The sequence below is a fragment of the Motacilla alba genome, chromosome 7 (genome assembly GCF_015832195.1).
Source record: "Motacilla alba alba isolate MOTALB_02 chromosome 7, Motacilla_alba_V1.0_pri, whole genome shotgun sequence".
Classification (NCBI taxonomy): Eukaryota; Metazoa; Chordata; class Aves; order Passeriformes; family Motacillidae; genus Motacilla; species Motacilla alba.
This window is the reverse complement of record NC_052022.1, coordinates 9,680,628-9,708,079: the sequence shown is the minus strand read 5'-3', so window position 1 is coordinate 9,708,079 and position 27,452 is coordinate 9,680,628. Positions and strand designations below refer to the sequence as shown.

At 48.6% G+C, this 27,452-nt stretch overlaps 1 protein-coding gene across 1 annotated transcript in view; it reads right to left on the bottom strand.

Annotated features, from left to right (window-relative positions):
- The window catches only part of ITGB5 (integrin subunit beta 5), a 57,439-nt gene that overhangs the window by 937 nt on the left and 29,050 nt on the right, over window positions 1–27,452 (bottom strand). Inside the window, exons 9-14 of the mRNA XM_038142246.1 lie at window positions 24,129–24,263; window positions 21,420–21,849; window positions 5,839–6,061; window positions 5,025–5,128; window positions 1,440–1,556; window positions 162–328 (exon numbers count right to left, since the gene is read on the bottom strand). Of these exons, the coding sequence (XP_037998174.1) occupies window positions 162–328; window positions 1,440–1,556; window positions 5,025–5,128; window positions 5,839–6,061; window positions 21,420–21,849; window positions 24,129–24,263 (1,176 nt within the window). The remainder of the gene's footprint in view (window positions 1–161; window positions 329–1,439; window positions 1,557–5,024; window positions 5,129–5,838; window positions 6,062–21,419; window positions 21,850–24,128; window positions 24,264–27,452) is intronic.

Here is a 27,452-nt window from a genome sequence, read left to right as displayed (position 1 = left end):
TTGCCTAGGAGAAGGCAATGCAAGATGCTGAACCCTGAAGGCACCACAGGGCATGGATACCTGCATCCCTCGTTCCTGCCACCCTCTTCCATCACTGCAGAGCTGTTTGCTGCCAGTGCATCCCAACAGCCCCCCCAGCAGCACCCCCAGCCCAGGCTCACCATTTCATATCTGGCGCGGGAACGTTCGCTCTGGAATCGGTCGAACTCCCGCCTGTCGTGAATGGTGACGAGCAGCTTCCAGAGCGCCAGCAGGATGATGCCAATCAGCACCACGCTGCCAATCACTGCCAGCACGATGGTCACAGCACTGGGGGCTGAGCTGCAGGCTGGCAGTGAGACAGAAAAGCTAATTAGCTCTGGTGTGAGTGTATCCCGGGTCAGGTAATAACTTGGACTGCAGCCACAGAGCAAGTGACCTCAGGCAGCGCTAGCAGCAGTGGCTAAATTTGAAAAAGCAACAGTACCCTCTGAAATTGAACTGATTTCTTTTTTTTTAAATTAAATAAATTCCTGGCTAGAGGCAGGTCAAAGGGACACCTCTCATGGATGTCACCAGAGCTGGGATGTCAGGTAGTAGGGCTGCAGTGCCACTGTCCAACAGGGATGCAGGGTTTTAATGCCAGCTGACCCATGTGGGACACAGAGCGTTAAGGTGCCGCTGGCAAAAGCCAGCTCAGCTTCTCCCACACAAAGACAGGTGATCACTAAGGACTTTATATAAGGACATTAACTGTCAGCTAATCAGCTGGTCTTTCAATTAAGTGCAAGCTGCAGCACAGTTGAAATAGAACATGAGGAATCTCAGTCTTTCCCAATACTGGCCCGTGTCTTGGAGGACCAGAGCAAATCACAAGAAGCTACTGCTGGATGCTTGCCAGCTTGTCCTGCAGCACCACAAGGGGTTTTCTTTGAGCAACTGCATTGCATGTGATTAAAATAATGCTGGGAAGCACAGCTGTCTGCACAGCCTGTGGAGGGGAGTAGGGACACTCAGCCCTTATACCGCCTGGGTCAGAACTCCTTGGCAATGTGGAAATCCATAGGTGGCAGGGCTTTCCCAACATCCTAACTTAACCAGCATCTGCACCAGGTGTCCTCTTCTGATGTTTTTGCTCACAGGGGCTTTATCTCCAAATCAAGCATACTTTTTGCTACTTAAATAGGCTTCAATTAATTCAGCCTCCTAAAGCTCTTCAGCCACTTGCTGGCAATGCTGATGGCTCAGGTGCAAGGTTTACTCTCACGGTTCTTTTTTACTAAGTTGGGAGCATTTGGAGCTGGGTTTCATCACTGTAAAACACTTCAGTTTAAATCACCCTGGTTTATCTGCTCACACATGCAGCCAGCCTTTCTGCAGCCCACCAGGTTCCCCAGCAGCCCATCACCTCTCCTGAGGCTGCCAGTGCTGCCAAAAAAGAAACCCAAGGGAGGGCCAACCTGGCTCCTTGAGGACGGTGAGGTTGGATTTCCCACTGGGAAGCTCCAAGTAGGTGAACTTCATGACGCAGTTGTTCACTGGGTAGGCACAGAGGATGGCGTTGGGGTCATCTGTTTCTGGAACCAGATGAAGAATCACAGGATGTTGTAGAAGTTTTTATACAGTAAAAAAAAAAATCCTAAACACTGCAGAACTTTTGTACTGTAATTTTTCAAAGAAATGCTTCCAACACCCTCTATTTTTAACACAATTCCTCCCTAAAAATCTGCAATGGTGTGGGTTCCCTGATTCTGCACTAGTCACCCTGTCCAACAGGCTATGTTTAAAGCTGCAATACAGCACTTTGTTGACTTAGCTCGCAGGGTCAATCATAGGAATTAGCACAGCTCTCCCCTGCAGGATAAGCAGAGCTTACCAGGGATGCCTGGGAGCAGAGGAATGGGGAGTAAGCCTGGAAAGCAGCACAGTTTGATCAAAACTCAGACAAATTTTAACTGAGCAGTGTCCAGATTTACTGCTTGAGAAAATGTGGCACTTGGCAAACATTGCATACCAAACAGACTCAACCTCACACGCACACACATTCTTCCTTCATGCAAGTCTGCTTCTGCAATAAATGCCATTTGCTTCTTAATTTGCTGAAATTCTTGAAGAGTGGAAGGTGAAGGGAAAACAAGGGGCACTGACTCAGACAGGGCCAGCAGCAGCAGCCCATGGCCAGCTTGTGCTCCAACTGTACCGAATGGCTCCAGCTCCGGAAACGGCTGAGAAGTTTGTTTTCAAAGAGTGAGATAGAAAAGGAAAATGGGAAGGGGAGGAGGGAGGGAGGGAGGGAATGGGAGGAGGGAGGGAGGGGGAAGGGAGGAGCTGGTTGCAAGGATGATGTGTAGATATGGGAGTTGCAAGAAATGAGAGGACTTTATTCCCAGAGCCACGCGAGCGCTGTGTGTTTGTGTCTGACACATCATAGCACCAGACAGAGCCTGGTCACTGTCAGGGCTGCCTGAGGAAGGCTGCTTCACAGAAGCAATTTAAGATTGAGCAAAGCCCATCACCTAAGGTTTGCAGATCTAGCTGAAGGGGTGATTTCAGCAGAGCCACTGCCCTGCACAGCCACAGCTCATTTGATGCCCCCATACAGTGACTGGAGGGAGTTGGGGAAGCATCTCTGGCTGTTACAGGAGCACAGCTCTGAAAGCCTGCAAGGGCTGAGAGTTTCATGGGAGAGGAATTTGGGGACCCAGTGCTCTTGGCTGGCAAAGACATATATGACCTTGACTTAGACACCTGGAAATAGCTTTCCACAGTTCTTGTACCCATGCCTGTCATGCTGAAAAATGATCACATTAATGGCCACTGCTATGCCAGCCCCTTAGCTCTCTCCTGTCTGTTTGTTTTTCCTTTCAGTGCCTTTGACCTGCATCCAGTTAAAAGATTAATACCCTCCATTTCAACAGCTGAGCTCAGATGCAGCTGCCCTTCTGACATGTTCCTGGTGTGGACAAACCTCAGCTGTTCCTACCCTTGGACAGGAAAGCCTCCTCTATCTACACAGTGGTAGCAAAGCATGGGCTGGAAAAGTGCTGATTGTTAGAAAGCAAAGTACTAATTACATTAATAGAGATAATATTTCCACGTTTCTTGACTAATGCCTTTTTGAGTTGAGCAGCAAATCTTAGTTCCTGTAGGTCTAGCTGCTTTCACTCCCATCCTTGCACCATCATTTCAGTAAAAGATACAGTGATTAAAGTCTCAATAGTAATGATTTCTGTTGATCTTCACTAGGTTTCAGAGATCACATGTCAACAGAGAGAGGTGTGAGGGCTCCACTGAGTTTCAGGTTCACTGATGTGTGTTGCTGCCAGGTTCAGCTCGGAGCAGGACCTGTCATGCTCCTCTCACGCTGAAAGCTCCTCTCTGGAACCACCAGGAATGTAAAGGAATGCAGAACCAAAGGAGATCCTGCAGAATCCAAAGCAAGTCATACAAGCCTCCCATGAGGCAGCTTTCTGGCTTGTGAGCCCAATGACAGAGACGTCTGCTCTACAAAGCTTTGAAGCCCTGACTCCATCCTATCCAGAGTCAAAAGGCAGCTGGGATGCTCAAGGCTGTGTTCATTGCAATTTGATATTTAAGAAGGTCCTATCTTCTTCTGCCAGGACAATACAGACCTATGTATTCTGTGACAAATATCAGCATTCTGCCTTTCAGAAGGGACTTGCAATACATGCTAAATTATACAAAGACACTTGAAAACCAGGATTTGGCCAAGTCTGCCTGTAAAGAAGTCCATAGTCCACAAGAACTTTCTTTAGGAATATTTTCCTTTACCTCTTTCTCAGCAGCCCAGATCTCCAAGCCATGAAGTGCCTTGAGCTCCCAAGATTGCAGCACTGTGTGCAATCTGACTGCAATAGTTCAACAGAAGGATAAGCATAATTCCCAAAAATGTCTTAAAGCAGCGATCTGGCTGTTTTTTCTCTGAAAGCCATGCAGGGGGCTGGCAAACTACAGCCCAGCCTCACCTTCCAGGGAGCAGGCAGAACAAAAGCTGACCTTGGCGTAGTACACTAACCAGGCAGGAGGGATGTGCTTTGATTCCCAGTATTTGCTGGCCAGACAGGCATTAGAAAGGAGCTTTGTGTGTTTTGAACTTCCAAACCTCTCACAGGGTGCTGGTGCAGGTGCACTCCCTGCTAAACTGCATAGTGAATGGAGAGAACGAGAGCAAGTGTCCCAAAGGGAAGGGTAGGAAACTCCACTGGTCATAATTTAAAAGTGGGGCACTGGATGTGAGAGGAGTCAATGGGAAAAACATCACCTGCAGACAGCTTAGGAGGAAGTGAGTGAAAGGCTGAGCAATGTGTGGGACTCCCACCTCTATAAACTAAGAAAGAGGAGGAAATGCCAGATGCAGACAGTAACTTATCCCTGCTTGATCTCCATCCCTCCCTCCAAGAGATATTGCTAAGGCCAAGGTCAGGATTGTGATCAAATCTGTTACCAGTCTGTATCCCCTCTATTCCCCTAAATAGCAACCAGGGACTCCCAGAACATATCTTGAAAAGAGTGGGGAGAAAGTCATCTGCTGAGGATGCACATGTGGGGTGACCTCTAGAAGAGGACACAAAGGGCAGGAGATTGCCAGGGGGACTTGTAGCAGTCAGTTCCACCAAAGCAGAACTCATTTTCAAAACAGCTTTGCTTTCTCTCACAAGCTCACTTCTTCCAAGAGAAAATTAGAAAGTGCCTTTCTTGGGTGATACTTTATCCTTTTGCACTCTCTCACGACTCCTCTCATTTGTCTCATGTGACCTCACCCCACTCTTTGCTCCCTGCACTGGCAGTAATGGTTAGATGTTATTTAAAATCAAAGAGTTTTTCACTTCAGTATGGATTATAGCCTGGAGACAGCATCACACATACCACACATACACATATTCATACTACCTACACACACACATTTCTAAATACCAGGTGCTTCCTGAAGCTTTCTTTACAGATATGTCTTAGTCTGGTTAAGAAGAGTTCAATGCCACAGTCACCACTTCCCACCACCTGCAGTCCTGCTGCTGCCAGCTTACCAAGAACATCCACAGTGGTGATGATCTCATCCTTGCAGTGCTTTTGGCAGGTTTGGTTATCAGCCAGTCTTCCTGAGTTAAACAGCTTGCATTCAATACAATCCCTGCAGGAACACACACAGAGGGGAAGATTAAGCACACGTCAGAAACTGCATGAACACAGGGATTCAGCCCTTGGGAAGGGACTCCCTGGGTGCTGGTCTGGAGGCTGCACATCTGCACCACAAGGGAGGAGCAGCTTCAGGGCCAGGCATCTCCATCACAAGGATGGATTTATTCTAGGATTCCATGAAGGTGCAAAGCAGCTGGTAGGTTTGGGTTCTGTTTGCCCTTTGGATGCCAGGAGCTGCACGTCAGCTACTGCAAAATCCATCCAGCCTGAGATCAAGGCAGGCAGTGCTGCTGCTCTGTGCTAGTCTGAGGCTGATGCCTGGGGCACCTTCATCGCTGTGAGGCAGGGGCAGTGGTTCTGATTCCAGTCCTCTCCTCTGCAGCTCACAGCTCTCTGCACCCAGACACCTGCAGCTCAAAGTGCAGCAGAAGTGGGGCTGCCAGCCTTTCCTGCAGAGTGAGACAGCACTGGAAATGAGCAGGGACGTGAATCTCCATGAGCACTAGAGCAACAAGACTTGTTGCTGCCCTACCTGGGATACTGTCAGGCTGTTAAGCGTGGGCTCCTAGCAGCAGTAGGCTTGCTTGGGGCTGATCACACATTTAACAAAGCAGAAGTAATTTGCTAGCTGAAAAGTCTCCCAGGAACCAAAGAGCTGCCCTTCCCACCAGTGAGAAATCCTCCTGAATTGCCTGTGAGTACCTTTTAGTGCTACAGACACCTGGGCAGGTGGGACACTTCTCACAGGTCTCTCCGAAAGCCCCTGGCTCGGTGCACTGACACTTCCCACAGACGCAGGCACCCCGGCCACTGCACATCTGCCCGTCACTGGAAACACAGCTGTCCATCTCCGTGGAGCAGTTGCAGTTGTCCCCGATGTAGCCGGCGTGGCACTTGCACTCCCCACAGTGACACTCCCCGTGACCTGGGGGTGAGAGCAGAGGAGAGGTGTCAGCAGAATTCCAATGGCCACCAGTGGGTGCTGTGGTTGGGGGGGACCAGCAGCCCAGCAGGAAGAGCTGCCAGAGAGACCTTACTTTGCAGGGAAACAAACAAATGCTGATGGGAAACACTTAAATATCAAATTAATATCAACACTAAGCAGAAAAAAATACCTACTCATTGCTCTTCCAGCTTCCCTCTATAGTTGCTCAAGACAAATGGGCACTTCCCCCTTCCTACTTTTGTATGAAATCATCTCTTCTTTCTCTTTCAACATCGAGAGATATTAAGATGGGAATGGAATACTGCTTCCTTGCTGGTTTTGAGACCAGAGTTTAGCAGCAAAAAGCCTAGGAGGTTGCCCACCCCATAAAGTATTTCATTCCCTTTCTTCTTAACAGTTTAACTTAAGAAGTTCTCTTAAAACCTTGAAAAAAATTTTATCAACAAGTACTATTTCCTGTGTCCAAACAAGACCTCTGTGTCCCAGCCAGAGCCACGAAGGTTGCTGGGACCAGCTGACTTCCCCCCAGGGAGTAGCTCAGGGCAGCTCACAGCAGAAATGGATGGAGAAACCAACCCAGTAAGGGCTCTCCTCCACTGAAACATCCCCTTGGAGCTACAGGGTTTAGTGAAGGGCTGGGAAAGTCAACAGGCTCCAAGGCTGTCAGTGACAGTAAGTGGAGTGGCTGTCCACTGAGCAGCTGGCTTCAGAGAGACATCCATCTGCTGGGGACTGCTCAAATTCTTTCCTGGCCAGTCCCTAGGAGAAGGAATGCCTTTGCAGGCATAGTTTATAGAGCTGAAGGGTTTGTACACAAGGCTCATCAGCAACCTAATTACAGCTCAGCTTTTCCACTGGAAAGAGCCTCGAGCACCCCAGACATGATAAATTATATACACGCTCCCTTCATCGACACAAACCCGCGGATCTCCCTGCTTCTCCCACTGTGCCAAGATTACCAGAGGCTGTGGATTTCCAAGCTATATCCCTTGCCAAAAGTCACAGGAGCGCCTTCTGTTTTACTAGGCATCTCAAATATCCAAGCACATCACAAGTTGTCCTTCTACAACCTCTTCTCCACTCCCACCGTTTGCTTTGGATCCAGCCTGCATATTCAAACATTACTGGACAAAGGAGATTATGTTTATAACATCTCTAGAGGTGACCTCCCTCTGTGCCTACATCTGATAGAGATTAAAATCCCTTGCTCTGCTTGCCTTCACAATGACAGCCTTGCCCTTTCCTCATACAGAAAGCTCTGAGTTTGAGCCCATGGGCTCAGCTACATCCACAGCTGCTGCTGTTTGGGGGGCAGCTGCAGAGTGGGGGACTCCCAGGACCATCACAAGCAAACTAAATGGGGTGTCTGGCTTTTATTCACAATTAATTCAGGTGTTTGGGCTCTCACACACAGCAGATTTCATGCCTCCATGGCAATGCAAGTGTCCAAATTAGCTATAAACTATGGTTTTGATAAAGGGCACTATTTCAAGGAACCCAAAGCAGCTGGCGATTAGTAAATGTGCTCAGGCTTGAATTTGAACTGTGAGGCCAAGAGAAGCAAGCTGATGGTATTCATCACCCCTCAGCTCTCCTAGGACACCACAGAATACAGCACAAGATGTGAGTCCAGAGGAAATCTGTCTCTGCACCACAAAACGGTTCGGTTTTTAAAGGCATCAGTGCTAGGTCATAGGAGGCTAGAAAGACTGCACATCCCTTCCAGCCCCTGGCAGGCTGAAGGTTGAGCCTAAAATTACTGTCCTGGGGAAGGGGAATGGCCATTTGCAAATAATGCATCCTATTAAACCACTGTGATTGGAAAACTTAAGAAACAGCATCTTAAAGGATGTGGTTTTGTTTATTGATGGGGATGAAGAAAAAGCCATTCTGTATGAGGGTGAGTAAGTGTGGGGTGTGAGCTTAAAATGTCAAAACATGTTGACATGTGTTTCCTGCCTTGGCCACACTGGCTTAGTGTACAAGAAGTCACTGGCTGAAGCTCATCATGGTCAATGTGCCAAGAGCAGGAATTTCCATCTTGACCTTCAATGGCAAAGATGTCACAGCCTTCACTGCTTCCATCAGCCTGAAAGGGTGGCCACTCCTGCAAGCACCATGAGCTACACTTCTGGCACCATCCATTTCCCACACAGCCTGAAGACTGGAGAAACTCAGTGAATGAGAAATATTTGGTTTTCATATGGGCACAATAAGAGTTGTCCCACTTCTCAGCATCCAGCTGGAGCACCAGAGGTGGGAATGCACTCCATCCTCTTGCTAGGGACACAAACTGAGAGGAGTTCCGAGGCAATGTGGCAGCAAGGCTTTTGGTGACAGTGACTCACAGCTGTGGTTTGCAGAGTGTTACCCAGTACTCACATGTTGCAGCACAGGGTGCTGCTCATTCCCAGTCCCAGCTCTCTCTCCCACGGTCACACACAGTGCTGATGTGGCTAAGCAGTCTCTGTGCCATCGTGCCTGCAGGAAACCTTCCACCACTGTGCCCATGATGAACCCAGTTTCACTTCCCAGTTCCATTTCCACAGCAGTGTGTCCTCAAGGAGGGTGTGTTTCAAGACACCTCTGCACCAGCAGCAGTCTTGTGGTGCAGGACATCACCCTGGACTTTAACCCCCTTGAACCCTTTGAGTTTGTACATTGTCTTTTAAAGCTGGTTTGTGAAGCCAAAATACATTAATTAAGTTCTCCAAACATAATAAGAGATGTTTTCTTCTGTTCCCATATTTGAAATGAGACAAGCTTAGAAGTTTAAAAGATCCAGATCTAACTAGGAAATGAAATGCTCCCCCTGAATTTGATAACATTCCTTCCAGTCAGCTCCTGACCTTCGGGGTGGGGCTAACACAAAACACATGTCAGGAGGCTGCAGAAACCTTCTGGGAGGGTGTGCAGAGGAAAGCAATGCTTCTGTGGGGGGAGAGCAGTCCCCAGACTGAGCTTTGCTAGTCTGGGATCCGTCTGGGCAGGAGCCAGGGGTGCACTGCTCCCAAGGACGCCACCAGAATGGGCTGAGACTCGCAGCCCAGCTGCTGTTTCCATCTCTCCCCATCCCAAAACATATCCCCATCCCACTGCTGTGCCCCACCTGGGCTGCATATCTCACTGTCACTCAGGAAGCTTTTCCCAGGACATCCATCCATCCTCATTTCACCCCAGCTGCCCCCCAGGATGGCAGTCACAGCCCAAATCCTCCCTGCCCCCAGCATGGCACCACACAAACCCAGCCTGGCACCCCTACGGCAGCGTTGTTCTCATTATTCCCAAGCAGGGTCATTCCCAAATTGAGATAGCAGCTTCTGGCAGAAGCTTCCAGCCTCTGACCCTGATTTCATCCCAGCCTCCCTGACAGCAGGCTGTGACCCTGCTGGGCAGGACAGCCCGTCTGTCCTCTGCGATAACTGCGCCTTTTAGAAGCTGCAACTCTGAGGTCTGAAACTCAGTGCACTAAAAGCTCTGTCACTGGGGCTTTTCACAGAAGGCGGTTTTCCTAAAGCCTCCTACTTCTGGGGATGACAAAGTCATGCAAAAGCCACCAGCTTTCTTCTGAAAGAAAAAACATGATCCTAGTTTTTATGGAGAGGTGGAAAAGGTTTGAAAACAAGCCTCCTCCAACGCTCCTTTTTTCCCCATCTTCTAGAACATTAAACTGATGTGCTTAACATACAAGAAAAACAAGTCATGATTTTTAAGCCAGTTTAGTGGTTTCTGAGCACTCAGGAGGAGAAAGATTATCCTGTATTTTGCTCCCATTAAATCAAGCCATTTATTTTTGTGCCTCTGTGCTCACATCCAGACTTTGGGTCACAATCTGCAAAAGGCTGTGCTTTTGTCATTTTTGGTAATTTGAACAACTAGTCTGAAATAGGAAAAAACCCACAGGAAAAACAACTAAGAGAAATAAGTTATGGCAAGCAATTTCCAAATTCTCCAATGTCATCCCTTTAACAAGCCCTGGCTACTTGCTACTTCTTCACGCAGAGAGCCCCAGTAAAGAAGGGGTCCACAACCATGGATCAAAAACATCTGCTTATGAGAGAAGTCAAACCCTACAGACACAGGGCACTGCTTGAGCACCAGTTTTGTACCAGGCTGGCCAATCTCTCAGCAAAAATGCTCAATGTCTGGGGGAGAGGCTCTGTGAACAGCACATTTTGAGTAGGAGGAAGAAGGGCAGCAGAAAAGGCTTGGAACACATAGAAAACAGGGCTTTTCATTTGGGAGAGGGCTAGGGTAAGACACAGTGCCTGCTTAGGCAAATAAATCATCAACTTCCCCAATAATTTCTATCCATAGCTCAAAGCAGGTGGTGCTGCACATCAAGAGGCCAGGCAGCCTGCCCACAGCATAGCTCAGGCCCAGGGCACTGCCAGATGGTCAGCACCCACAGGGACTCGGAGAGAGCTCCCGAGATTTTAAACAGCGGGGATGGGTTTAGGATCCACCCCCTGGGTCATGTCAGTCCAGCAGGGAAAACAAGGGTGGCAGGTTGGCAGGAGCATCCCCAACCCCTGGAGCCCACTGAGCATAACAGCCTCCTTGTGCTAAGGAGGCTACTACATAAACACAGACAGACAAATGTCACGGGTCCAAGGTTTCTATGTAACCTGAAATTCGTCTGACTGCCTCCACTCACACCAGGAGAGAGCTTGCCCACACTCACACTCATTTTTCCACAATGCAATACTGAAGCAGCAAAACACTAAGAGGTGAGTAAGAAGTAAATAGTGCTTTTCTGAATGTTATTTACCAGACACCATGGAACTGTGCATCTTCCCATTGCAATGGATGTTTATATCCTGAAGCATATGGGTTTAACCAAGATTTCAGTCCCAGCACTGGGCTCACCAATCATCAAAAACAGCACTGGAGATGCAGACTAATGAAACCAAAGGTGAAGGAATAAATGCAGGCTTGACCTGCTAATTCAGCCACGGGTACCACAAGTCCCATCACCAGCTGGACATTACTGCCAGCATTCCCCACAGTGCAGCACTGCCATTACAAAAACCCCCTCAGCACTCTAGTTTCTCCTCACTTGGGAATTTCTGTGTTCAGTGAGAACTGGACAAGGAAGATATGGTTTTGGAAACTGCTGTTTCATGAAGGCAGCTGAAAGCTATCTGGGGCAGGTGGATTTCCTGTGGCAGCCCTGGCCAGCCTTTCCTCATTTTCCTTCTCTCTGCTAAAGAAGTGACGCTGAAATGCAACCACGAGATACAGCTGATGATCCATCAGAAAGCCAAAATGGGCAGTGAGAAGTCATTTCCTGAAAGAGATCTGAAAGCTGCATTTCTTAAAATAAAGCCTTCCTCTTTTTTCTTTTTTTTTTTTTTTCCAAGTAAGCTCAGCACACCACAAATCCTTGACTTCTACTTCCATTAGTTCCTCAGCCAAGCCTGCCACATGTGGCCTTTTGGATGGAGACCCAGAGCTGGGAACTGGAGCTTTCAGGTCCTGCTGCCAACTCTGTTACTGATGCAGGGAGAGCTATGGGGCAAGGGCTGGGGCCAGATCCTCCCAGAGGCAGAGAGCTTCATCCTGAGTGGGGGCAGTTGGGATGGATGGGCTGTTCTCCTTTGAGCCATGGACCCAAATACCATCCCACCACCCTGGGCACATGCTTATCCTTGGCTTTGTTACCCTCTAAGTACCTGACATGGAAGGCACTGCAGGAACTGCCAACAATTCATATTATTCCTTAAGCCAGATCAGAAGGAGGTGGTGTGTGTGAATCCTCTGGGGTTTTTGCCCCTAGTGTGTCTCCCTCCAAACCTCTAACTCAAAAAGGGCCACTTTCCCTTCCTATCAACCTCCATCTGTCCACGTGCAGGTGTTCATTGGGTCTCCCATGGTGCAACCTCACCAAAGGTCCATGGTTTTGTAACAGATTTCTCCCTTAACAAAGTACCTGGAAAAAGACAGAATATCACCCAAAGTAAGACAAGGGAAAAAAAAAAAAAAAGAAGAAAGAATGAATACACAGGCTGTGCTGTACTTCCCTTTCAGGTCAATTACGTAAGCTCAATTTTTTAAATGAAACTGAGCAAAATTCACAGGTTGTCAGTGCATGTCAACAAGAAATGCAGAGACCCAGAATTCCACTCACTTGCTGGTCTGAGGCTTTCTGCCTTTAAGGCCCAAATACTCAAATGTTCATTTCTGTTAATGACCATCACCAGAGAGACCAAATTCAGACACCAAACTCACCGAGATGCTGGCCAGTAGAACATTTAAAGCAAGTTTGTTCTAAGGCCATCTAAGCTTTATTTTTTGAGCTCATCTTGGTTTTTTTTTTTTGGAGCTTTCTATGGGGTTTTTGGCCCTGGGAGAGGGCAGCTGCACAGGACGGGGGTTTGGGTGAATCTTTAGATGACACCTCCGATTGCAGCCCCCATGTTGTGCCACTTTAAGAGCAGAGCCCCAAAGACAGAGCTTTGGCTCCCATAAAGATGTCAAAGACGTCACTCCTGTATTCTTTAATTCTGCCCGGGCATTTAGTGGCTCATTAGCATGCATTCACACTTGCTAAAGGTCCGCTCAGGGACCAGGAGAAACTGCACTGAAAAGAGGCAGGAACAGCAGCGCTCTGTGCGGGTTGGCCCTCAAGGAGCTGCTGCCAGATTTGGGGAGAGCTGCAAGGCTTGGACAGCAGTAAGAGCCTGGGCAGGGAGAAAGGAGGGGTAACAAAGGGCAGCTTTGCCCTTTCGTGCCAGGAATAGAGACTCCGGGAGAGCAGTACTCCATACACTGGGGAGACAATGTCCAACCTAGTGGCTGTTTCAGTGAAATGCCAACACAAAGGCCTGGTGTGAGCAAGGTGGGGCAGGCAAGGTATGCCGGCTGCCAGGAGCACCAAGGAACAAAAGGACTAAACACAGCGCTGAGCACTAACACAAATGGAGTCATCGTTTGTGTTCCTGTGAGAAATCCATGCAAAGATCATCAGATAGCTCAAGTTGGAAGGGACTCATTAGGACCACTGAGTCCAACTCCACAATAATCAGTAATATTTACCAGGTTGCAATGTAATGCTAATGCCTGGTGGTGTAATAACAAATACTGCATTTAGCTGCCGTGAAAGAAATCTAGAGGAGCATATCCATGGGACACAGAGCATTCTAGCTGAGAACCATCCACCTGCATTGACCTGCAGCCATCTCTAACCTGAAGCACAGCACAGGGGTCGTTAGCAGTGCAATTACAGAGGGGACCAGGCATTTTTACATTGCAGCTACAAGCACTGGCCATGCTTTCACAGGTCACAGCCAGCAGACAAGGGTCTCCCCATGCTGTTTGTCCCAGCCCAGAAGCCATTTGAACTTTGGGATCTTCAGCCTTTTGAACAGCCACGGAGCAGGATGGGGAGCAGGATGGGGAGCAGGATGGGGAGCAGGATGGGAAGGCACTCGCTCTCAGAGGACAGGGGCAGCACGTGACTCAATATTAAACTGAAAAGAGAAGAGAAACCAGGTTAAAGGGGAAAAAATAAATTCTGAGAGGAAGAAGAAGAAGAGAGAGATTGGAGAAGGATGGAAATGATGCCCTGGGAGGAAGCGGTTTCAGGAGCCGCCCAAGGACTGGAGATGTGAGTAAACACATGCACTGAGTCAGCCCCATGCTCCTCCAAAAGGCCACTGAGGATCTGTGTGCCAGACTTCATGAAGATGAAATTTGGAATGCAAACACCTCCCATGTGGCTCTCAGCCCCTCTCTGCATTGGGACCATGAGCCACAGCTCTTGGAGATGAGCACACCCAGACCACCACGGGACACCCTGCTGAATTTGGTCCTGGCTAACCCTCAGGAACCCTTTGCCTACAAGTTAAAATCAAACACTTCTACAGAGGAATGCTACTGCCAGCCAGCCACTCACACAACCCTAGTGTGGAATCTCTCTACAGCCTTTCAAATCATCTGGAAGCTCAGGGCTGGGTGTCTCTGTCTCAAATAAGCAAATAAGCCTTCCCTGCACAGAAGGTGCCATCCTGGCACAGCAAACACATGACACAAGCACAGAGCACCACAGGCTGCCCACAGCCTTAGGTGAGCATGTCCCAGACATGTCCCTGTAGTTTCTGCTCCTCTTCACACTGTGTGAAGAGCAGACTTTCTCAATGACACTCCACACTAAAGGCTGAGAGGTTTCAAGTGTTGCTCTCAGAGCTCACTGCTGTCTGCCAGAGCATGACCAGACCCAAGGCACCACCCCAGGGCTCAGACACCAGCTCTTGTTGCCAGAATAAGGCCTAACAGCCAACATCTCACATGTGTCAGCAGCAGCAGGCACCTCCACAGTTCCTTCCTCACCTGTGGAAATGTTTTCTAAATCACTGCTTGAGCAATCACATTCTGCTGCTCCAAAATGTTGCAACAGCACTGCAGCCCCACACTCTAAAGGAGGACAAGCAGGAATGCAGGAATACCAACAGTTCAACAGCTGGCCTAAGAAAAGATCTGGTTTATAGAAACACACATGAAAAAAAAAAAAGGCATTTTTCTTGGTTTGGGACAGACATTGTGCAGCCAAATGACACTGGACACACTGCCAAACAGTATCTGCAGGGAGCTTGTAAGCAGGGCAAGAATGGCATCAGTCTGAGCAAGATGAAGGTGGAGTCAGATCACTGCTCTTCCCCACCAAAGTCCTCAGCCCTGCCTGCTCCAGCTGACCTGGTCCTTGCTTTTTTTTTTTTTTTTTTTTTTTAAGCTGACCCACTGGATTGGAATAAATGGAACTGACCTGAACCTTTCACTTCTTTACAGCAATCCATGTGATGAGAGTCAGCAGCACAGCTTTGCAGTTTAACCCCAGAAAAGGAAGAGGACAACAGAGGTGCCCCATTTTATTTGTTCCTTATTAAATGTTTGTAGTCTATTCTTACTGGAGCCAAACTGTTTCACAGGAGGAGGAGGGATGTAAGTTGGAGTTCACAGGAGGAGGAGGGATGTAAGTTGGAGTTCACAGGAGGAGGAGGGATGTAAGTTGGAGAGGGGATGTCCACCCAAGTGTGACACCAGGCACAGGTGCTCTGGCCTCAGTTCCTCACAGCTATGGGACACAGCAAGTCAGAGGTTTATTTTTCCTTCTTATTCAGGGGACTATTTTGTTTTATCCATTTATTCTCTGGCTCTCTGACATCTCAGGACAGGACCCTTGTCTGAGCAGCTCCTGCAGGTGATAAAAGCAAAGGCCAAATGGGAATGCACTAAGGAGAAAGGTCTTTAGGAAGCTCGAAGATAAACATGCAGTCTGAGTTTTGACCACATTGTAAAAGAGAGATGCTGCAGCAGTGCCATCTCCTTGTTGTCTGTTCTGAGCAAAAGGTCCCCTGGGCTCTGCAAGGGCCACTGTAGGCAAGAGACCTCAGGGTGCCTGAAACCAGGTTTGTAGGTTGCCAAGGAGCCAAGGGCACCCTGTGCCCCACACAATGTGACAATATACACAGGCTGCTGTGTCTTCCAGCCCAGACTCCTCCTCCTACTCAGCTCTTTGGGGGGAAAGGGGGCATTTGCAGTGCTGCAACACCCTAATGATACAGGGTTTTGTTTCAGAGGACTTTACTTGGTTCTGCTCACCCCAAAGCACTTTCCCATGCCCTGCACCCCGACAGCGCCTGCAGCCACTGACCCCTGAGCCCCCAACCTGCTGCGAATGACTGGGACTACTCACAAAGCAACTGGTACTGTGAGGTTACAGCACAGTGACCCGAGCAGACACTGCATCCTCTGTCACCAAAATAAGCCTCAAATATGCTGGTAGATGTGTGCTCCCCATCCTCCTCCCACATGGGAAGCACAGAAGGATTGACCTGCGGGGCAGCCGCCCCAGAGACCGAGCTGCATCTCCCTGCAGCTGCCTGGCTCACAGCTGCACTAGCACTTAGCAACAGCCAAAGCATTATTTTTAACTTCCATATCTATATGGTCCTTTTGTCTCTCCCCTTCAGGTTCTCTTTTACTAAGCAGTGCTCAGAAAAACCTACAGATAACAAGACTTGATGTGACTTAAAAAGAAACATTGCAGATGTGGTTTAGGCTCTGTTCCCCCACTTCTTTCTGCCACAGGCCACCCTCTTCCCTTCTGGCAGGGGTACGTTCATCAAAAGCCACCCCACCTGCAGCACAACCACAGGCAGTTTGCACAAAGGATGCTCTCCTTCCTCCCCAAACCACACTCAAACATCACCCGCACCTCAGAGGTTAACAAATCAAATACGTCCCATTTATTTCTTAACAGCGGCTTCTGGCAAAAATTTAGGCATTAGGAATGAAAATAATTAACATCAAAAATAAAATGCTGTTGTGTGTCTTAAAGATGTGGATCATCTTTATTCTCACATCTGAGCTTCCAGATGCACACCAGCATCCTCCATCCGAGAGGCAGTTGTTATTGCCACCCAGGATGGTAGCTTTATTCACCACTGGCTAGGTGAATAGTAACTACAAAAGTACATGTGGAAGCAAGTCTATTTCCAGATGATGTGTCCATGGGCACAGTGATTTGTACAGTAACAGATCCCATCCAAATCCCCAGGGTGGAGATACCAGCAGGGGAATCAAACCCAAGTGCTACTCTCAAAGCATGGAGCCCTAATGCAGGACCAGAAACCAGGGCACTGGCACTGAGCCATCATCCCACTGGCTGTTAAATGTGTTATGGACAGGGTACAGTGAAAACAAATTGCAAAAGCATGAGTGAGGTTTCTAATTTGAGGCGTGTTAAAACAAAACAAAACAAAACATCCTTATCTCCCTGGGCCTTAGTACAGGCTAAAACCCCCTGAGCTTCCCTATTTACTAAAACCAAGAGAGGAAGCACTCAGAAGTAAATACTGAAGACTTGAACAAGCTCAGCAGTTTTTGTAGTGGTTTCAGCAGGGCAGCTGGAGTCGCATCGTGCGTCAGCTTGGCTATTCTCTGCAAAATAAACCCCAAGTTTTCAATGAGCTCTCCCTTCCCACATCCCATCTCAGAAGTGATTCTGACACTTGCACGTACTTGCAGATGTGACACCCGATGCTCTATTGCTGATCTGAGTTTTCTGTGTCACTGGAAGCCCTGTGCTGGTAAGGGAGGCCAGACCAGCTCCTGTGCTCCAAGGCATCCCCGCTGTGCTGCGCTTCAGCCGGCCACAACCTTTAGTCACCTTAACCAGTTCAGATCTCACAGCTGCTCACAAGCTAGAGAGACTAGCTTCATTTACAGATGCAAAACTGTTTCTAAATCTGATTTATTGCCCAATTCTAAAAAAAATGAAGAGAAAGTTGATTCCCCCAAAGCTGGACCACCATCAGTAGCTGCCGTGTTGCTCAGGCAGTATGGATTTTTGGGATGAGATCTTTTGTGGTTTAGGGGGAGGAAGGGCTGCAGCATGACAAGTGCTCTTCTGTAATTAGTGATGTGCCTGTGCACAACCAGAGTCCTGAGCTGAAGAGCACAGAAATGACACTCACACAGGGAGCTGGGGAACAGTGGTGGTGGGTAAAGGGAAGTTTCTTTAGAGACTCGTATGATGCTATATTATTCTGTGTCCCCCCATCCAAGAAAAAATAGGTCTGGAGCAACTGAAACTAATGAAGCTTGGCCTCCAACAAGCCAGTCTTTCTTCATTAGAGGCAAATGTGTGATGCCCTTACTGGGGCCTCTCCTCCCTCCTGCCACCTTGTTTTATGGGACCTTCAGGAATGCAATTAGGGCAGAGATGTTTCCTCCTTTGTCAAAGTGCCTGGCAGGCAGCCAAGGAGTTCGAAAGCCTGTGGGCTGTGCAGCCAGCTGCCCCTTCCCCAGCCCAGCTGCAGGCAGGAGGGCTTTCTGCCCCGCTCCCACAGCCACCCACACATCAGAGTAGAGGGGACAGAGTGATGTGTTGAAGATCTCAATGCAAAAAGGCAACCTCTCCACCCAAAGAAGAACTGTGAGTAAAGCATTTGAGGGTTTGGGAAGCCTCTGCCTACTTTGTCAGAGCACAGTGCTGCAGATAACCCAGCTGCATTTCTTTTGTAAGAACAGAACACTTGTGTAACCCATCCCCTATGGCCCCTCCAGAAGCTGGATTAATGGTTTGAAACAGCTGCTCTGGAGCTGTTACCTGGACTTGGGGAGAAGCAGAACAAATGCCACTTATTAGTGACTAAGTGACATTGATTCTGAGTTGGATGCAACTTGAACTAACATTTACTCCACATTATAAATTACTCCCTTTTCCCACTTCCCTCACAGATGCAGGAAGCATGTTAAACCTCCCACTGACAGGAATTAAATCTTGCTGGTTTTTTAGATTCTTTCTCACCCAAAATCTGCTTCTTCACTTCATGAGGGGGACTACAAAAGGACTGAAGCCAGAGGCAGCACTGTCTGCAGGCATCTCTCCTCTCAAATGCTGACAAAAATGAGGCTCCAGTATTTATATATGGACCCAGGATCTTTTTTTTCCCTAGCCAAAGGACCAAATGCCAAGAGACAAGAAACAAGTTCATTTCAGAGTATTTCCACTCCACTTGGCTTCTGCTGGGAAAACAGGATGCCTGAGTATAGAATGCCACACATCCCTGTGCCATGGCAGTGACTCAATGGGGACAGCTTTACTACAAATCATAAAAGGAAGAAATGCCTGCACAGATTGCTGATGGGCTCGTGCCACAGGCATGTAGGTGCAAAGCAGTTTGCCAGATTGGATTTTTACTTCTCAGCTCAGAAATCTGTGCTCTCCTCCTGGTGCTCCCCAAAAGCTCAGCTCAGGTTGGACTGGCTGTTTTCTCATGGGCTCTGTCTGGGATGGGCACTCCAGGTCCATGGTATCACCTTACTCAACAGCTGGGGCAGGTGTAAATGCATTTGATGGGGGATACCACAGCCTGTGTGCTAAACCTGAGGCTGGGTTCCACTGTTCAAAGCACAGTCAGTCATCAGAAATGCACTGAGAGGCAGCCACTGCCTTCTATGCAACCAGAGGATTCAAAGAGTATAAATAAAACCCTTGACAGCAGTGATGAGTTTCCCTCATGGGTCCAAGCCAAGACAAGGACAAGCAAGGACAGAGACAAGAATCTGCAGCAAAATCACAGCTCCCTACACTCTGCCTTTTTGGTTTGTGCTTTAGCTAAAACCTGTTGGTCTCTGCTGCACTCCCCCCAGAGAGTGATGGGCACAGGGATGACAGAGCCTTTCAGGGACAGACACTGTGCCCAGGAAAAGACAGAGTCAGGGCAGGGTGTCATTTCACCCCCAACAGGAACAAAAACAGCATCCAGCCATCACAGCAACTGCCCTGGGAATCAACCTGCTCCCAAGGCATCACCCAAACTCTTCTGGCTTCCAAGTCTACTTGTGCTGGTGGACAGATGTTCAGTGCTGAGCTAAACACCTGGTCTTTTCTTAGAAGGCCCCATTTGTAGGTGAGAGAGAGCGTGGTCTGCTGGAAGCCCCCAGCAATGTTTGTGTAGCAGAGGGCTGTTTGTTAGGGGCAGCCTTGGGCATAGCCCTGCCATGCAAGCTTGCGGTGGGCTGGGAAATCCCAAGCCTCTTGACCTGAAAAAGCCACCTCAAATGTTATGTCACTGGCACAGTGCTTGCTACAATTCAGATTTAGCGTCACAACTCATGCACCCATGCCAGACTCCATCCTATCCCTCAAGCAAACAGCTTGCTTGGCCTCAGCCTACCCTTTGTTTTCTTTCATAGCTATAAAAAGAACTTTTAAATTACTTTTAAAAACTTCAGCAAATCCCAAACTAGCTATGCTGTGCTTCCCAGCACCAGATATCCTCCACAGGGACAAAGGCAAGCAGGTGCAACAGAAGATACATAACTTGCTTTCCTGTGGAGCAGCAGAGCTCTAGACCTCCTGCTGGAGAGGAAATTTGAGCAGAGGTGTGTCCCTCTCTAGCAGCAATTGCTACACCAGTAACTTACAACCTCTTTTTATAGCATCGATGCCCTGCTTGCTTTTAAATACGCTCCTTTTGGGTGGGATAATGCTATCAAAGTAATGTGGTCTTCTGGAGAACTCCCAGGCAGTAGCGCTCCTAATTACTTCACAGTTGAGTTTAATTTTTATCCCTGTCTACCTTCAAACACTTGTTTTGTGCTTGCTCACCCATCTTTCCTCTCATGCATCAGCAGGGAGAGCCCCACAGACCCCCCCAGTCTGGGCATTCACTGTCAGGGTGGAACTGGCCTTTCCCACTGGATTCCAGCAGGGATCTCCAGGGCAATTCCAAACCCAGAGTATTGCTTGCCTCATCTTCAGCAGCGACAAAATCACTAGCCAGGCTACAGGAAAATTAACACAAACATCCTCTATCCACCTAACAACACAATCGCTTTGAACAGCCAGAAACTTGCAACCAAAGCTTACTGACCCACTCTGAAATATGAAGGGCAAGATAAACAGCAGTGGAAAGCACACCACTTCCCTGGAGAAAACATAAAAAGTAACTATTTTTTCCAAGCTTACACTTGTTTGGAATTTTTGTCCAAGGTTTTCAGCTACGGAAATATTTTACTGGCTTGAAAGCAGGCAAATCTTAAAGAACAACTCTTTGCTCTGATCCAACTGAGGGAATTATGTCTGAGGGCTAATCCAGGCAATTATGTTCAAGGTAAATTATTTGACCTTGGACTGATGAGGTTTTAAAACCATTTTAGCAAACACAGCTAAATAACTCGTCTACCTTTGTTCAAGCAAAGCTGACTGGCTACAGCTTTCCCAGTGAATGACTTGTTTTCCCAGTGGGAGAAAAATCCATACATAAAACAGCTTTAGGAATCTTTAATACAGCTTTTCTCTAATAAGTAACAGCCTGAAACACAATCTTTCCTTTCACCTGTGACGCACCAGGGGATTACACCAAATACTTCGTCTTTAAAAGAAGATTGTTTCTGCCTAGGCAGGGAAGGATGGCACACAAAGGAAAAATCCAACCTATGACAACACCAAAAAAGCCTCAGGGGATTCAAGCCAGCACTGGTTTACTCTTTCCTGGGGAAATAATCAGTGTGCAAGAGATGTGCATAGTTACATCAAAATAACAACACCTCTGCTCGTCTCTCTGGGACATAGGCAGCAGACAAGCCTGCAGGGAGACAGCCTTTGACTCCAATGCTGGAAACCCAGTTCTGATGAGGAAATGCAATTTTTGCTCTTAACTGTGGATGCCTCTAAACCTCTCCCTCCTCATTCCCATAAGGAAAAGAAAGGGAGCACAGAAACTCCTCCAGAAACAGGACAGATTCCTTGCACGCTCCAGCCCCATTTTGGGGCAGCTTTCCCACCGCCACGACACGGAGGGCACAGGGGAGGGAAGGCTCCTACCTGAGCAGAGGACTCCCTTGTATCTGGCGCAGGAGAAGTCGTCGCACTCGCAGAAGGGCCCGTAGATGTTGCCGAACTCGCTCTCGTAGCACTGGCACTGGTTGCAGCTGCACTCGCCCCTGCCGCTGCACAGGGGCTTGCCCTCGGCCTCGCGGCACAGCGCGTGGTGCAGCTCGCCGCTGGCCCCCTCCTCGCACTCGCAGCGGGCCCCCAGGTAGCCGGGCTGGCAGTCGCACAGGCCGCAGGCGTAGGTGCCGTTGCCGCTGCATTTGCCGCTGGCCGGCGCGGCGCGGCCTGTGCAGCCGCACTGGCAGCTGTAGGTCACGGCCACCTCCAGCGTGTCCCGGAAGCCGGCCGGCTTGATGGTGAAGCTGTGGGACGTGTCCTCGGCAGGGCAGCTCCGCGCCTCCACAGCCACCTCGAAGGAAACCTGGCGGGAGATGGAAGGTGACGGGCACGGCACCAAGGCAGCTGCCAGCGGTGCTGCCCGGCAGGGAAGAGCAAATGTGCCTGGGAAAATCCATGGAGCAATTCCACAGAACGGGGCCCAGCTCAGCGCATCAGAGATTCACTGCCAGGCGAGCCAAAAAAACCCCAAACAATTGCACCTCCAGCAAGGGCACCTGCAGCTCAATGCACCAACATCTGCCAGTCCCATGAGGGGCTGCGCATCCAAAGCCTTTTAAAACTCTCTGTTGTCAGCCGTTCACAGCAATTTTCCCCATCAAGCACCACTGGTTTCTCTGAAGTGGGAGGGAACCTGCCTCTTCCCATGAAACAAACAGGGCAAAACTCTAGCAAATAACCCAGTTTTCATGCTATTAAAAATAGCATGATAGCAATGATCTCAAAACAAGATCTAACCAGCACAGCAAAGAACCCAAGGTGCCTATAAGATCATGGATTTAGAAGGTTTTATCGGACTCCTGATTGGCATGTGGAAATGTGTGTGAGCCCCAGAGTCCCAAGCTTTTGGCATGCTATTCACAGGCCATTTTGAATGGATGCTTCCATCAAGCCTGGCTTCAGACGGGTTCTGCACATCATTAAATGGTTATACATCACATCCCTACTCGTTTTATGTTGCTACAATCCAGTGTCAAGGATTTTCTCCTTGAGAAAACCAAGACCATACTTTGGTTGCTTGCTTAGCCCCTGATTTAATCCTGCTCTTTGTTAGGGCTGGTCAGTGCTGCCCAGAGCTGCCAGTTAGCAAGGAGGATTAACCTTATTCCAAGGAAATGAGACCCTTTCCTAGGCCTCAGGAAGGAATGCTTTCTCTCTGGGGACATTTGGGGGTCACCTCAAGCTCTCACTGATTTCACTGTCCCACAGGTCAAGGGGTGATGTGCAGATGAAGACACAGCAGCCTCCCCTGGCAGGAGAGCTGCACCCCCAGGAAACCTCCCTTGACCCCCTCCCATTCCCAAGGCCTGAAGCAATTAGGATAGAAGCTCAAATTACAGAGGAGGAGATCAGAAAGCAAGCTAAGGGGATCAGGGTAATCCTGCTCCCTTTCACCTGCTGACACCCACAGCCCCAGGGCTAAGCCCTGGCAGATTAGGGTCCAGTGCCAGCATGATCCTCTTTGGGGAAACTTCCTTAGCAGGAGTCAAATCTCCTGGAAGCCATTGGGGCAGAAAGCAGCTGAAAAGAGGGGGCGGAGGTACATGACCCCACAATCCTGTGGCACGTCTGCCTGTGCAGGCACCTTGACACTCAGAGTGCCCCTAAAATGGAGCAGTGCCAGTGCCAGCTCCCTACTGCACTCACAGCCAGACCCTTTATGGCTCCAGCAGCTGGAGCCAGCCCCCTGCTCCTGCTGAAGCTGGGAGCCCAGGATCAACCACCAGATTGACTCTGCTTCCTTGGGGATTCACGTTTTGCTGTAGGAACAAGGAGCTACAGGGATTGCTTTACCTACCTATCCAAGACCCAGTAAATTCAGTTTAAAAAGCAAGGCCACCTCCCTGTTTAACACCTCACATGATCCTTATTTGGTGGGGTGAAACTCCAGCTACTGTTGACTCTTTCAGACTATTTTTGTATGCCACAGCACTGAGAGCTCTGGTATGTTTGCAGAGTCACTCTTCTCAAATAAGGCAATCAGGCTGCTAATGAATCCACACCCATGGCCTCAGACAGCAAAAGTCTGAAGAAAGGCAGGAGATTCCCCACCAACCTGAGCCCTCCTGCCCCAGCTCTGCAGCCCAGCAACTTATTTATCTGCATCAACACTCAATTTAAACAAGCAAACTTTAGCTTCACTGCCTTTTAAAAAGCACAGGATGGATTATGCCATGTTAATATTTATTTCAAGCTGTGCTGCCATCCAATAACCTAGGAACTGAACACAGGAGAGGAGGGTTGCTGCCCATGGAATTTCACAGGTGAGAGCGTGATGTGAATATCTATGATTAAGGGAAAAAGGCCCATGTTTGACTATTGCATCCTGCTGCCTGATCAGGACCTTTAGCTCAGTACTGTAGACAGGATGCCTGTATTCCCTCTTTCCTCACACTCACCTTGGACTGACCTCCACCACCTAGAACTACTTCTAGCAGGGCCACTCTCTGTGGGCTTCTATATCATCATGAGGAAAGCAGAGGAAAATGAGCAAAACTGTGTTTTATTGCCCAGGACCACTCATGAAAGGAGGGAAGCAGGTGAAAGAGCCTCTCCAGGGAACAGATTAAAAGGCAGACTCACCGTATCTCCAATTTTGAGGTCCCCACACTTCCTGAGCCCAGGATAGGACAACCCATCCTGGCACGTGGCCGTGAAGGTCAAGCCAATGTCCTCAGGGCTGTCCCAGACTGTGAGCTCCACCTTGGATCGAATACTCTGGAAACACAAAGGGAAAGCAAACCATCAAGCTCCCAAAGACAGAAGGGCTTCTTCTGCTTTAGTCTCTTCTCCTGGTGTTTCCAGAGGGTGGGTAGGACATCTCTGCACCTATATGAAAAAAAATCACCCCTGCACACACATTGACAGTTGAGTTGGCTCAACCAGTCCAGAAGACTTCTGATGATCGCAATTAAATTCACAGGGAGCTGCCTACCACCCCTGCAGGGTGTAATGGACACTGCAGCCAGCACAGGAAACATACGAGTGCACAAGACAAAGAAGAAAACCTTGTCGGCGACAAATAGAATATCTCTGAATTGAAGGTCAGAGCTTTCTGTGCACATCTGCACCTTCTCCTCCCCATAAACCAGCTCCTGAGCAAAGTGCAAAGCCTGATTCTCCACTGGCAGCTGTCCTACAATGTCTGTTGTGCAGCACAGAGAAGACATGAAACTGCACTAACTCTGTCCTGCTTTCTTCATTTCACCCAACTGGTCAGAAAAATGTATTCTCCCTCTTAGAAGAAAAAGCTGAACAAAAAGCCCCTAAGTGTCAGCTGGAAACAGCACCATGGGAAAAAAGTAATGAAAAATCTCTTTCTTTGAAAAAACTTTTCAAAATGAAGAGCATTTTCCATCTGTGAGGTTTTGGTGTGCTTCTACCCCTTTCTTCTGCTTCTCAACTCTCTGCCCTGCTGCATACACAGACTTTTTAACTCACAACAAAATGAAGTTTATAAATATTAATTCGGAATGACATTGTTTTGTTTAATTCTTCCAATGGCTGGAACTGATTTTCATACCAGTGGTGTCCAAAAACGACAAAGTTTTTCAAAATGGGGCTTTTTGTACAAATATGCTTATTATCCAAAGCCAGCTTCCAGCTCCATCCCTCTTCCCCTTGTCCCCAGCCCTTACCAGAGAGACCAGATTAAGGAAAAGTGCTAATTCAGACCTCTTGCCAGTACATGTGATGACAAAAGCAGGGTTCACACACCAGCAAAGAGCCAATGCTTCTAGAAATGGACGGGAAATAAATGAGTTTTGGCCCGGTGAATCTAAACAGTCCTTGAGGAAAGAAAGGAATCATTCCCATCTCTCTCCTGTAACAGAGAAGCTGTTCATGGGGTAGCAAATGGGACCACAGGGAGCATCCATTGCCTGTGGGCTCAACACTCCATGTACCAATTGCCAATTAATCTATGGATGCTGCTCTGCCCAAATCACCCTGTAGAAATTAGCTGCTACACTGATATGGTCCCGTCTTCTTCCCCAGAGCATCCCATCACTCACATGGCAGAAAACAGGACACCAGGCCAGGCCTCAGTATGGCCTTGCATAGGCTCATCCTCTGTTCCTACACAGATGCCAAATCCTCTTATTAGCCCTGTATAGTCCTGCTGCTACCCTAAATGCAGTGCCATTATTATCAGCCCCTTGGCACTGTTACACACCAGTGTCTTCTGACAACATCACAGCCACCAGGGAGGGCAATTGGTGGTTGCAACAAGAAACACTCCCAGGACCTGCCTGGATTTGGTTTAGGAAAGTGCTTCTTAAACCAGCATCCCACTTGCTCTCATCAGTCCAAACCCAGCCCTGTGTCTGGGCACAGCTTCCCATGAGCTTTTCCATCTCCCGGGTAACTTGAGACTTGGGGGAAGGGCAGGGAGAAAGCAGTCCCTGTTCTCTTTTGCTTCACACCTGGTGGGATGAGGGAGAGGGGACAGCATGCTGGGCAGATGAAAAGGGAGATGGAAGATGAAGAGATGAGGAAAAGCTGTCTTGAGGGTAACATAAGCCCTGAGCAAGTCTGATGTGTGCATCAGTGAGAGGAAGCAAATGAGAGAGGACCAAAGATGGAGAAAACACTGAAGAGGAGGGACTGAGCCCAGGCCCAGAACATCAGCCACTGCCACCCCGCAGAAGACAGTCCCTGTTTGAAGATGAAGGATTTCTCCAGGCTCACACTTTCCTTTGCACAGAGAATAAAAAAAAGGTTCACTCCATGGGGCACCTTGGTCAAGCACCCAAGGTTTCCAGGCAGCTGTGCTGGAAAGCTCACAAGCAAAGAGAAACAGAGAGCAGTGGCGCAGCCACAGGATTCCCAATGGTTTTCATCAGCTCCAGCAGTATTGATCTGGAATGCCTTGAGGGGTGGTGAAATGGGGGCATGGATGCATCTTACAGCTGCAAAAACAAGGCAAAGGGATGTTTCCACCTGATGGCACTGAGGCCACATGCAAAGTCAACATGGAATAAATATTAATTTCTTTCTCCCCAGCCAAGCATCTCAGCCACAAGACCCTCATACCTCAAGGGGACAAACTGGAACAACTGGGCTTTTGATTAGCAGTATCTCCTGGGCCTCATTAGCAGCATTAACTGTTCATTGCCTTCCTCAGAGGGTGAAGCTTTGGAAAGCACTCTTCCCAAGGGCATAACCAAAAGCTGCTTTAACTACAGAGAGATGAGGGACAAGAAGGAAGAACTTTACAGATCATGCAAAGCACACCACAACCCTTCATGGATTCTGGATGTGTAAACTCCTCCAAAGAAGTTCTTATTGACTCCCTGCACTAATGAACATAGTACCAAGAAGAGCTTGCAGCCATTGAAAGCTGTGCCCACAGGTTCCATGCATGAACAACTCCACCTGTTATGGGGTCACATCTCCGTGCCCAACACCCAGCAATATCCTTGCAGGATCATGAAGACCTGACCCATAAGAATTCAGGGAGAAGTCAACACAAATGTTTGCATCCACTATGCTATGTACATGCAATTTAGCTGCTTCTAATTGATCTGCTCCCCTGATCTCCATGGAGATGGACAACATCAGGTCAGCAGTACAACTCCAGGTCCCTTGCTGTCCTCCTCAATGTGCCAGGGCAGGCTGCACTGGCAGTGCCACACAGGCAGGGCTCCTTTGGGAGCATGGTGATACTCACAGGGTGTTGAAAACCAGTGTGGGCTGCATGGAGAGCAAGGCAAGGATGAAACCTTACCTGGACCTAGTCCCATCCTTGAGAAGCCTCTGAACATCAGATAATAAAGATAATAAATTCTATTTTACCTACTGGTAGGGTGCTCTGAGAGAGATCAGTTTTAGAGGGGGGCTGTGTTTTGTGGGTAATTCTGCACACAAGAGACGTGAGGTAAAATTTCTGTTGTCCCGCAGGCTCTC